Source organism: Belonocnema kinseyi, chromosome 4, assembly GCF_010883055.1.
Source record: "Belonocnema kinseyi isolate 2016_QV_RU_SX_M_011 chromosome 4, B_treatae_v1, whole genome shotgun sequence".
Lineage (NCBI taxonomy): Eukaryota > Metazoa > Arthropoda > Insecta > Hymenoptera > Cynipidae > Belonocnema > Belonocnema kinseyi.
Window position 1 is genome coordinate 33,435,837 of NC_046660.1, and position 13,593 is coordinate 33,449,429.

The 13,593-nt window shown below is 37.5% G+C and overlaps 1 protein-coding gene across 7 annotated transcripts in view; it reads left to right on the top strand.

The window, feature by feature from the left end:
* The window catches only part of LOC117172142 (protein roadkill), a 179,451-nt gene that overhangs the window by 147,052 nt on the left and 18,806 nt on the right, over positions 1-13,593 (top strand). Inside the window, exon 1 of one of the 7 annotated variants that reach the window (XM_033359940.1) lies at positions 2,109-2,966. The exons of 3 other annotated variants lie outside the window; for them this stretch is intronic. In XM_033359940.1, coding sequence (XP_033215831.1) covers positions 2,809-2,966 — 158 coding nt within the window. In that variant the 5' untranslated portion in view covers positions 2,109-2,808. Of the gene's footprint in view, positions 1-2,108; positions 2,967-13,593 lie in introns of those variants that run through there. 3 more of the 7 variants (XM_033359941.1, XM_033359942.1, XM_033359943.1) reach the window with 3 other exon arrangements.

A 13,593-nucleotide genomic window follows, 5' to 3' on the forward strand; every position in this document is an offset into this window, starting at 1 on the left:
AGATTCATCTTCGTAGGTTGAAAATCCAACTATTTGGTTAAAAAAATTAACTTTTTTGTTGAAAACTCGTCTCTTTTCCTTGAAAGTTCTACTATCATGTGGAAAATTCATATCTTTTTATTGAAAGTCTACTTGGTTGTAAATGCAAGTGATTGTTTGTGAATGATGATTTTAGTTGAAGCTTATTCTCCTTTGTTTAAAAATTCAACTTTTTAGTTAGAAATTTAATTATTATTTTCCATATTGAATTGATGACTATATTTTTTATTCCTATAAACGAGAAAAAATTGGAAAAACTGGTAATTTTTTTCGACGATAAAAGTGGTAATATTTAGTTTGTATAATTAAGGTTTGTGAAATTGATACCTTATCGTTTTTCAAATATTTCATTGTGATTCTAAATTATTTCAATGGATTTCGAAGCTTTTTGAATATTTTAAGAGATTCGAAAGGATTTCACTCGATTTTATGGGAGATTAATATTGCGTGCCAGATTTCCGAAATAGTAAAGCACTGGTTTTTATATTTAAACAGTTGTATTATTGATAACACTTTTCCTGGGCCCCACGAGGTCTTTTGTGAGATCTTTAAAAAAACGGGCATGTTATTATTATTCTTATTATTACTATATTTCATATTTAATGGAAGTTTGTAAATGGGCTGCAGCAGTTTTTATACCTCAAGATTTACTGTGATTATTGGAGACTTAGTATCTGATTTTTCAGTGTCTAGGCTTTAACATCCATGTTTCTACGTGTTGAAACAGCAGTTGGCTCTAAAATGCATTCATTAGACGTGAATTCTTACTGGTTACTGATTTCCATTCGGTAACTTTAGTTTTCTTTACCTTAATACCGCCATGTATTGAGAAAATAGGCCAATATTTCTTTTCGTGGATATTTCTAGTGTCAGTGTTCGATTTTTGAATCTGGCTCACCCGCGTATATCAGTATTTACGAGTTTCTACAGAGTATGTAGACTAGTGGCACATACACATGCACATAGTCCGGGAAACGATTGAAAATGTAGGAGCATTTTGCTCGTATGTGGAGAATATGTACTCGTTCAAGGGATTGGGCCGCCTCGCCTTGCTTGCTGGCAAGATAGTAGGCACACACAGAGCGTTTTAAACACTCAGCAGCCGCACATGCTTTCTAAAGTCTATTTACGCGATTGCACCACCGAATGTGGTTCTCGATCTCGTTTGTTATCGAGAGGGTTGGCGACTGCACTAACTTTCCTTTGCCGAGTGAGACTCATTAACTCATTATGTGCGGACGTATAAATATCGTAATTCCGTAACAGAGTTAGTGTCGTTCCTGGTCCCGGGCATAATGGAGTCAGAATAATGTGAAATGAGCTTTATCTTTACCTCATGTGGGGTGATACGAACACATAATAGGGTACTCAATTTTAAATGAAGCACATTAATGCATAACCAGTTTCGATCTGCTCAAATCATTCTGAGATTGCACTGAAACAGGGATATATTGCTTGTGTCATATTTGCAAGGTCCATGCATATCAAGTCAATTGGAATATATATAAATTATTGGGCGTAAAGAAGAGACATGGATAGACACTTTCATATTTCTAACTCAATAGGTTAGATGTTAGAAAGTGTTAAAGTTTTGCTTAAACATTTTGTTTCTACCATGAGTCATATCCCACTTTCTGCTTTTGTTCCTTTAGTTGAGACCAGTTCCTATTCCAAATTATATGTAATAGCATTCCATGTGGGTGTGGATGACGCGGAGATAACCCTGATTTTCAAAATATATTCTTCGCTGTTTCTAAGTATCGAATTGTAAGTTATAATAAGGTTTAGCCTTGATAGATAGATTTTGATACATTAGTTTCTATCCCAGGTATTCGTGACAGTAAAAATAAAAAATGCTTATTTTTATTTAATGGTTGTTCCCTGCAGCTTTTGTCCCTATTTTCTGGCCATCCTCCAAGGTCCTATCCTCCTTGAACACTTCTTTCACATTTACAATTCCCCACCCTCCAATCCAATTCGCAGTCGTGCTTCAATAAAGCCCAAGGATTTTTTCGGTTTCTCGTCCAGGCATTTTTGTGCGGTTGCGTGCAGCAGACAGAGGATCTTTTCACATCGAGTCGTTTTCAAAGCAAGCTCGCAGGGACTTTGAAAAGAAAGGAGAAGCAAAGGCCCCCTGGCCTTTTCTCTGTCTCCATCCCGTGTTGGCAAAGCATGTAACGCGGCCCTGGTGGTGTGGCGGTCGCTGCAGTGGCGAGACACGAGGTTGGTCCGCCGCCACTGCGAGGAGGAGGTCGGAGTAGCCGATGTTGGACGGAAACAGTCGATGTTCACCGGAAATTCACGAGGCCACGGGGATGGCTGCCAGGTAGTGGGGAGACCTCCGGTTTCAGTATATCGGCATCAGCTCAGTCTAGCCAACGCCGAGGTTGGAGTCGGATTCGGAGTCGAGATTGGCGCTTTTCGTCGTAGTCGTCGGGTCAGGTCAGGTGAGGTCAGGTCAGAGGGGTAGTCGCGTACGAACTGCTACCTTAACTTAGCCAGATATCGCCATCAAAAGCTGACCAGCTGCCAGTGTCACATCGAAGTGCTTCGTCGCGCCGTTTGTCTTCTGTTCTCCGTTTCGTCTGCTAGATACCATTATTCAACCCCACATCATTCGACAAAGTTGTCTATCCCCTAATTTATATTCCTTGTTAGTCCTAATTATATATCCTTCATCCTAAACCTGTCATCCCATATCCTCTTCGTCAAGCTGATTTCCGCGACTAACCGACTAAGCACTCCAGACGTCATGTGTGAAGTGACTATATGACAGGCTCGACGAGGCATGAGCTAAGGATACCCGTGAAAAAAATTGTGCGCATGTGTCCAGTGGGATATACCAGTAATAAATCTCCACACGCAGATCTGGATATACTGTCAACGCCTTCAATCGGATTGTCTCATGACAGGATGGCGCTGGCGCGGTGAGTATAGGGCACTTCCATTGCTCAAAGGCGGCCATGGACGCACCAGGCTCTCGATTCTCAACTAGGTCTTTACTAAACTTTACTTGACTTGAATCTTCCCCGTTAGAACGTTCCATTTCCTCCAAGATCGGACTTTAGAGAATGTCCGTTCGATCCTCCAAAATCTGGGTTATCGCGGCTGCGTAATCTTGGGAAACATTCATTGTCCACATCCCAACATCCACCGGCTCGTCTTCCTTCAGTATCAACAAAAATGTTACTCATGTCACCCTATCAGTTTCTGCCATAAAACATTTATTTTGTTTTCAGGTTCGACTGTCATTAATGTCATCTCGACTGTTCCAGTCATATAGACTGGAAGAGTCATTGTCATGTGTTCTATTAACTGTCATCTATTTTATTCACATCACAGAGAAAAACGAGATTCGAAATGTAGCCGCTTGTTCTGTGAATCATAAATTCCGAATATTCTCTGAATCTCGAAGTCACAAAGTCATAAGACCTGAGTTGTGAAAGCCGAGCCTTGAGTTGTATTGTCAGGGATGAGTTTCATTATTTAGAATTTGGCATTTATGAACGAAGGGAAAGGTTTGATCTACAAATCTACCTGAATTTTACCTGTTACCTACACCTGCCATCATGAATCGTCGGTGATGCCGTCGAAAGCAGCTCGATTTCCCTCGTTTTCTTCTCATAAAAGTGGCACAGTATTCTGACTAATAAGTTGACCATAGAGAAAACTATCATAAGTGTTTTATTAGGAATCAGCAATTAATTTTATTTAATCTCAGGTGAAAAAGTTATATATAGTGCACAAAACACTAATATTTCTCATATGTTTTGTGCAGAAAAAATATATAACACAAATGAAAAATAACAGTGTCTTGTGTCCTATGCCTATATATAGACTATATATGACTTTTTCACATGAGATTTGAGGGTTTTTATGTTTACACTGAGTAAAAAATTTGGTTAAATAACAAAAACCGGTTTAATCCCATATCATACATACAATAGCTTCTGTAATAAATCAAACTAATGCCGTGAGGCTTAAACTCTTCAAAATTTCTTTTCCATAGTTGCAAAAGCTTAAAAATTGTTTAAAAGGAATTTCTGTCATAGACTTCATTAAAATTTTTTTTTAATCTGAACTTATATTTTTTTGTTCAATTCTTCAATATATCCAATAATCTCAATTAAAAGAAACGTACAATAAAGAGCTGAAGATTCGAGTCTCGTTGTCATCTTGCACATTGAACCGCCGCCCCTGTCTGGCTCCGATTACGCATCCAGTTGCTGGATAACTAATCATTGCGTCCAGAGTCTCATTAAAAAAAATTAACATCCTGCATCTACTCCTCGTACACCAATTTATTATTTATGAATTAATTCTAGAAAATAAAGGAAATTCGTAAATTTGTTTTTCACCACGTACTCTAAATTCTAAATAACCCCTTTACCAATCTTTTTCAGGAAATCTAATTTGTTTCACGAATCATATAATATGACCACATTCAGTGCGGAATATTGTGTAACATAATTGAGCATAATAACCTTCATGATAGTTTACATAATAAAAATAATTCCCGGGAGAGCAATAAAATATTGAGTAATGATGTTTCCATTAAAGACCTAAATAACTCCATTGCACACCTCTTAAGAGAAAGCCCATCTTGCATACAAAATGAATACATGGAAAAAAATAATTATTGTAAATTTAAGTGACTTTCTATAAATCTTGTATATAGAGTCATAGAACTTAGATGCATACTATTCAATAACAATTCACTGGAACTTTGTAAGATCCAAAATTCTGTATTCAAGATTCATAGTCAGTCACTTAAATCTCAAACGACTATTTTTTCTGCGTAGCAGCCTGAATAGAAGAAAAAGAAATTTATATGTAGTCTCTTTGAGATTTTAGAGGCTCCTGAAACAAGTACTGGTTTTCATCCCTGAATTATATGGTGTAGTATGCCATCAGTCAACATTCGGGTGGCTAAAATCCAGTATTTCTTTTCACGATATTCCTTAGGGACCTAAGGTCCTAAGGGATATCAGGCATCCGTGGCTGCAGCTTCACCCCATGCCCAAACTAGTTCTTGGGATACAGTGTAGCCAACAATAATAAACTCTCATCAAAGCCTCCTGCCCCCTATAATGAGAAGCTACATTTATTAAATCGAGAAAAATAATTATTTTAATACTGGCAAATTGAAATTATTATTGAAAGATTCAATTTGAAAAATCGAATATGTTTAAGGCTTTGCCTTTTCAGGATTGATGTATTCCACTTTATTTTATATTTGATGGAATAATGTAGCCTTATTGGTCGTGGGTTTCGCCCTTATTCGTCTGGCGGGTCATAATTTTTTATTTTAACCGTGTTGATTCCACAAAAAATGCTTGGGTTTGAGTTACTACATCGAGAACTCATTCGTCGTTGTAAAGCAATCAAACCTGGTCCGGCAACCAATCCGAGTACATCGAGCGGCATTCCAGCTGCGAAGGGGTCGCCAGCATGTTTCACATTCGTCATCGTTGGACAATGTACAGTATTTGAAATAAGTAAGGAAAATTTCTCGTGTTCGCATTGTAAGAAGAGGGACGTTCTCAATGTACCGAAAAAGTATCTTTGTAGTCCGGTACCCGTATAAAAACTATTATTTCTAATTTTGAAATCATCTAAACCTTTAATCCTCGTATTTTGACAAAGATTTATAATTTGGGATGTCTATACAAAGGTATGCATAAATCGCATTATTAAATATTGCGTGTAATTATTTTCCTTATTCATTTTTTAATATATATCATCATTTAACATGCTTGGCACGATTCCGAAAAAAACTGGTACTTATAAACAGTTTCAGTGACTATGTCTCGATAATACCCATGAAAGCATTTGGACGTTCGGATCAGGATTTATGACTTATGAGCGTGGACCAGTATTCGATATAAAACAGAAATTTATAGGTATTCAGCACCACTTATTGCCTCGAAACACGCACATAGGTGACTCCATTTGGAAACTAAAGTTCAAAACCTATCTAGGAAACACGGGGTTCATCGCGATTCCATTTTTTCCGGATGTGCAGAGCTCGAAAATGTAGAGCGTGAGGGGCAAAATGTAGGACAAAGAAATACTTATAGTATGAAACGGAAGAATAATGAAGACAACATGATAAGTAGTAAAAATAAATGTTTCGAAAAGTTAAGATTATGTTATACATAAATCTATTTTCCTATTAACCAAATTCATGAATTTGCATATGCTACTTTTTCTCGTTTAGCTGTTTTTTCATGGCAAATCGGACAAAAACAGGGTTGTAAAATCGACACCTTGTTCGTGTAACATTACCGTCTATATAACATTTTTTTCCGCAAGCAGTCGTTGCCTGCAGGTAATTAAGGACACGCATGACTCCCGCGTGTAAAACCAGTTAAGTACCACTCTTACTGCTTTTACCATTCCTTGCGCTGGCGATTGAACGTGGGGAGAATCAACCTAAAAATAAGTGACAGAAGTAGAAAAGATACTTAATTTGGGTATTTATCTCCTTGCGTAATTACTTAACTGTTAAGAACTGTCAGCAGTCAATAGTCAGCACTGACAATAATGGAGGAAGTTTTAAATGGCAAAACTAACATATCGTGACTCAAATGAAACATTAAATACAAGAGCATTATTGTCATTCATGTCATATTATGTAAATTTTAGCAATCAGCAATGATTCGATCAATTAGACTTTGTTTGAGGGAAAAGCTGACAGTCTTCATTGTCCAACGGCATGCTTTCCGAAGCCTTAGCACCAACAGAACTCGATTAGTCGAATCACGTATCGAAGATTGAACACCTGCGGGCCATTCGGGTTATTCGCGCATCTAATCGCACTTCCTCTATAGATTGTTTATCTAAACGACGCATGATGCACTCGAATGCATCCAGAACTTTGTGCATTCAACAAATTAATCTTACTAAATTAAAAAGAATACTATTTAATTAAAGTTCTCAGAAGAGTGAATATGCAGAGGTGGCTAGCAAGGTCGTTTTTTATATCTAATAATTGCAGTAAATACCTACATGTGACATCTACCAAGTTGAGCATAGACAAACAGTAGACTTATTGTAGTATGTGACTTTAGCAGATAGCAGTGGGGAGATCATCCTGGAAGAGCTTAGAAATTGATGAATAGATGGTTCGTGAGATGGGTGGAATAAAATAACGTAAGTCGAGCACAAAGGAGGGAAGGAAGGTCGGATGTCCTTGCTTCAAAACGACCTTCCGTTCAAGGGTACAGGGCCGGCCGTTTCATCTTTCCCTACACAGCAGCATCCTCTAATTTTCTCCGCTGATCCAAGCGACTCAGGGACTTTCTTCAAAATCCTCTCCCCAGTTGCTATGCTGTCTCATTTCTTACCCTGAAGACATATCAGCAAAACAGCCAGGGGACCTTACATTTTCATAAGAGCATTATACAGTATACACCATTGTAAACGATTTGAACCATATTAAGAAATAATGTGAAACACGTGTAATCATGATGTTAAAGTTGGTCAATTTAGATGTTAAATTTGATACGCAGTGTAATCCAAATTGTTGTATAAGTTATAAGCCCGTTACGTAAAGCTCAAAATTGTTAACCAAATAAACGAAACAATGATTAGCATGTTAACCAAGTTGAACAAAAATGGTATACATGTTAACAAAATTGAGTAACAATACAAAAATCTTCAATATTTTGAGCGACAATGATACACGCGTTAATCCATTGAAGCAACAATGCTGAACATGTTAACCAAGTTAATCAACAAACAGAGGCATCTTAACCACATTGAGCAACAACGGCAAACATGCTAACTATAAGTAATTGTAGGCATGTTAAGAAGTTGAGCATCAATGACTAAACATGTTGAACAAGTTTTGCAAAAATTATGAATATGTTAATCAAGTCAAACAATTCTAACACATTCCTTAAGTTTAGTAAACCATGTCTAGCCAAATGGTTTCTATTCTAACCTTGTTCATTTCGTTCTCGTTCATTTGCATAAGAGGAAGGTTTCTTCAACGAAGTTCATCTATTCAAATTTCGTCTTTTATGTTCCTCGGGAGAACCCATTATGATTCCATGGGTGTGAATTGTGAACGTTGAGCCTGATTTTGAAGTCAGATTCACGTCGAGTTTATTGGGGTTTTTGTCAAGCTGTTTTCATGATCCTATAACGACGTAACTCGTATAATGAATGTATCATGAAGGGGACATTTGAGAAGAAAGCTTCCAAGGTGAAATGTTCTATGGTTAGAGGTACTAAGTTGCTAAAGGTTCTAAGGAAGCTCCCCAAGCTGGTATTTACTCGGATCGAGTCTTCGGTTTTGTTCGGCTAGAGTCGATTCGCAAGGGCCAGCGCCTTCATACGTGGGATACCGGACGACCTTGGGCCTTACGGCCCATTTGTGAGGTTCACCGTTCTTAAGGGCCTTTAGATACCCGCTGCATTTATTTAACCGTTGGAACTCTTTACAATTCCCCCCTTCTTTCATTTTGAGGCAGGGGACAACACTAAAAATCCAAAATTCCATTTGTTCAATTACATTTCGATTTTGCAATTCAATTTACAAAGGCTTTTCAAATTAAATGTTAGATATAATCGTAATATAAAACCTAGTTTCTCTGTAATTTGCTATACAGGGATGCTCTTTATACGAGATAAGTTGTGCACATCGATTTGTCTTCCCAGGACGAAAGTATCTTTTGATTCCACATGACATGAGGAGCCATCAACTTTGCATGCATAATTATAAGTTCGAGAGCAATTATTCTACCCTGCTATTAACTGCAAGACTGTCGTAGCTTGTAATTTATATGAATTCATTATTGATATTACTTATAGCTGCTTTTCGTATCTCGCATATTATTTTGTCCCCTTTAAAATTAGTATCTGAAAATTCATGCGACTGCTGCAGACCCAGGTCGATCAATATACCATGCAAATACCTCCATTCAAATACTCTCAGTCTCCTGGGGCGAAAATCTCATTTCCGGAGGAGATAAGTACGCGAAAAATATGTTTGGGATATTCTTTAAGGCTACAGATGAGGAGGAAAGTAATGAGCATAATGGAGAGAGAGTTTCAATACTTTCGTCGGCCTTTTGAGCGTTAATTTGAACGCATCATAAAAGTCATTTTAATTAATTTGTACTAATTTTTAACTTGACCAATCGACAATTCCTTCAGGGGCTTCAGTCACATTTACCATTGGCTGGAAGCAGTACAATCGACCTTCAATAAGCTGAATTTAAACTGTTTAGTTACACGAACTACGAAGTCTTGCTAACTCTTCGAGTTTTGTGTTATTAAATCCTACTTTTCCAACCTGTCATTTATACTAAGGTTATTACGATTCATTAAGATTACATATCAGTTATTATTTTGCTTGAATAGAATTAGAATCTCGATAATATATAGTAGTGAGGAAAAATCAATATCGAATAAAAAGTTGTCTGACGTAAAACGCGTTCAAAGCGAGCAAAGTTCAGCTGAAAATTTTACCAGTACTCATTTTGTCCTCGGAGTTAAAAGTTTCTGTTGCAACAATTTTGTCATTTCACGATCTTCAGCGTAGGATTGAAACTTTTATAAGACGCATTCAATTATTTGTTAAGAGTACCGAAAGGTCAGAGCGAAAACGAGGATTTTCAAGGGTGAAAGATAACGATCACTGATTGGTGCTTATGACGTAATTCTTTGCTCTTAGATACATATAGTTTTAGAATCAGTATATCTATATAGACATAGATGTAGATTCTATACAAGTCAATGAACTCACCACTTTTCCATGAAAGTAACTCTGAGAGTTGCTTTACAGAATTTATAATTAATTATAGCATTTGAAAATAATTTGCTGAGGTTGAAAAGGATTTCTCCAGGATTAGTATATCAATTGTCATATACAGCTTTTGATTTGATCGATATAGCTGATGTCTCATTCATATCCGGAAAGAAACTCCATTTGGAATATTGAAATAACATTTGCTAGTCTGTCCTTTTCTATTCTGTCAATGATGTCAAGTCGGAAATTGGCGTGCGCTTTGGTAAACCTGGCTCGTGGCGCCCTTGAAGAGAGTTAGCCTTTGTCTTATCACACTTGCTCGCGCAGGCACTAGCCTTGACTCTGTGTCTCCGCCTCTACTGACTTTACTGCAAAACTCGGCCCGCCTCTTATTGCACGCCTTTTGCACGAAAATGTTTCGTTTTCATAGAAAAAAATATTCGAGAAGAAATAATATGGAATCGTCTGTTTTTTTGTTTGTTTTTTTTATCTTGAATTATAATGAATTCTGTTCTGGGGCGATTCTAGAAACATTATGTGATGGAATTGTTCTGTTGTTTAAAATAATGAACAGGAATCATAAGTGAATCATGGGAGCTCGTTGCTCATTAACTGATTTAGGAAAGGAATAATTTTTTAGGCAAGCATCAAACTCACAAGGACGTTTTCTCCGAAGCTGATTCGTCTTTCAGACAGGGCTAACTATTTATGCATATAAGAACCTCGTCTACAGGATGAATGGAACGAGTGGCGTGTGAATGGATCTCTCCTTGAGAGCTTCGCATGGCGCGTTGCTTCCATCGACAATTTTTTTCGAGGTAATCAAGCGGTCAGGGTCGGTGAGCACCATGTTCTCGGACAGGACGCAAGTATTTGGTTGACATCGTCGCCAGTAAAGCTCGTCGAGGCTGTGAGTACAGTGTACACACTCATTCCGAAAAGAAGAAAAAAAATGAAAACCCTAAAATTAGAGCCAAAAAAGTTTAAGTTAATCATATCGATCTTTATAACAGAACCGAGAATTCTTGACTACGTAACTTCCTCTACCTTTATTTTTTGCTCCGACTTCGTTCGTTGTTAATCATTTCGCCTACGTAAGTCCACTTATTTTTACCAGAAGTCCATAAAAGTACGGTTACGATCTTTACGGTAATTCCGTAATAGTTGTCTTTATTAGTCTTCTATTTTAAAACACTGTTTATGAAAACTAAGTTGTAGATCTTCTTAATAAATGTTTTACCTCGATTTTATAAGTGAGATAGATTCTGAAATACAATAAACGAAAATAAAAGTAAACCATACAAAAAACTCTCCCTCGGGTGAGATAAAGTTCCTCGCAGGTAACATTTTTCTCTTTTGTGGGGTTGACTAAGCACTATTGACTGGGAACTTCGGCAAGAGGGCTATTGCTTTCTTGGATGATTACTTTGAGAATTCTCGATTTTCCCGAACACTACGGTAAAATCTCGTTCTCTCTATTTTCCAATATTCCTGAATACCTTCTGCCAAGTTAACTTGAAGTAATCTCTCCAGCAAAAAAGATTTGAGAAATGATAGGAATCTCGAGGTTCAGAGTTTCGACTACCTGGATTAGTATAAACTACGAGTTAGTTTGAAATGTTTTGAAGTGTTTGAACGCTATAACTAAGAGACAGTATCCAGCACTCGAGATTTTAATTTGGATTAGCTATTTTCGATAACACTTCCTGTCTGCCCTCGTTGAAGGTTAAAGCGAATCCACTTTACAGATAGTAATTATAGAATCGATCCAACTTGGACAGGCCCAGCGACCAAGGGAAAGTAGAACGTGGCAGTCGCGTTGATGAAAACGAGGAAGTCGAGCAAAAACTGTTCTCACTACATCGCAAAATGTTAGTCTCCCGCTCTCGATATAATCATATGAAGAAATATCAATATTTTTATGCTCGACTATGACGATCAACAATACTCATTCTGTAATGAATTGAAGACATCTCTTCATTTGTAACAACTATGTAGGTAGGTACTTTCATATAAATTCTTTCCGGTTTTATTGTGTAAAGAACAAAAGAGACTTAAGCAATCACTTTCTGTCCATGATGTTGAGAGAAAACGCTCTGATTCGAAATAGGGTTAAAAGTACTTTCTGAGTCTCATCCAGAGTAGGAAAACTTGTGTGTACACAAGTGAAAGTAGCTAATCAGCCAGCAATGAAGACATCACTTAATTTACCACACGAAATTAAAGAATCGTAAACAAGATGCGATAGAAAGTATCAATATTTTTAAATTAACCCAGCAGATACATTTTCCAATTATTTTGCTTTTTTCTCATAAAAGAAACCACTGGACACTTCATTTTTGGAATTTATAGATTTTAATGATTGTTTCCCGAGCGTAACGCATTGCGCAATGATGTTCTCCAGACTTGCTCCCATGAATTCCAACTCGCAGAGAATTGAGTCAGCGACCTCGGCCGTTGTTCTTTGCAACGTTTCCGGGAAAAAATTCGTTGACCCTGCACAACTGCACGTGTACGGGCATGAATTGAATGCACTGTGGTTCATAGATTGCTCAGAATCGAGACGATTACTCTTTTCTTCTTCGCTGAACAAAAAAACAAAATGATATCTGCTTCAAAAGTTGACGTGAATTCTGGTGAAAGAAGGAAAACTGATCAAAGCTTTATGCTGTTAAACGTTTGCCTTCAGTGGTTATTATTCGTTGCACTTTCATCACAGCGCCGACCACGATAAAAAAACGTCCTTTCGCTCAATTTCTCCTGTTTTCACTTCCAAACTGCAAAGTTCAGTGAAATCAAACCTATTAGAGAACTAATTTGATTTGTGCGGAAAAGTAGTTACTTCAACGAAACAGTGCGAGTACCACCGATCACTTTACAACTTCATTTCAGTTTCTCGTTACATATTATGGGCCTAGTTCTCTCCCTTGTTTATTTTTTTTTTTTATATTTAAATGCTTTCTAACAGATTTTTTGTATTTTAAACTGCAGTGAAGTAATAAAAGTAGGAAATAGAGGAAGAGGGCAACACGTGATATGTGATAGATCGACCAGAAGCTATGCTAGAGTCCGTTTCGGTCGGCTGAATGTAGTCAGGTCCGATGAACCTGCGGGGCTATTGCACTCGACGGAAGTCGAGTAGTTCCGCCCCGTACTTGGCGCGCACGAGCACCATCGCGTGCCCTGCATACCTTTCTCCCTTTTCTTCTTTATCTTCTTCTTCTTTATCTTTATCTTCCTTTTCGTCTTCACAGTCTTTTGCTTTTCCACTCCGACTTTTACGATGTGCTACAACTATACGTATACTCCCCAGTTACTTGTTTGCTTTCCCTCTTTTACCTCCCTCGGCAAATCGCACGATACAGCCACATCGATCGACTGTCCATGAACTCGAGTCCTCTTTTTGCACTTAAGTTTTACTGCAGAATTGGATGTAACATTCATAAATTACCAAATTCGTCTAGCCTCGGAAGTAGCTCCTATGAATATACTCTAACTAAGTATACTATAGGGTAGTTTGACGTTGCGTTGATTTACAAGTATAGCCAGTTGAAGTTAGGGAGTAAAACTTCTTCCAGAATCTGAGTGCCAAAGTACATTTTTACCTACTTGTATCATTTTAAAGTCGCTCACTCACTATGGCTAACGATTCTACCTAAATTCATTAATTTAGCATGAATAGATTCCGGTATCCTATATACAGAATAGCGTATTTTTTAAAGTTATGAAGAAGCAGTTAGAAAAAAAGAGCACATATTTTTATTGCACACACTCTTTTCTCATCTCCCGAAGCT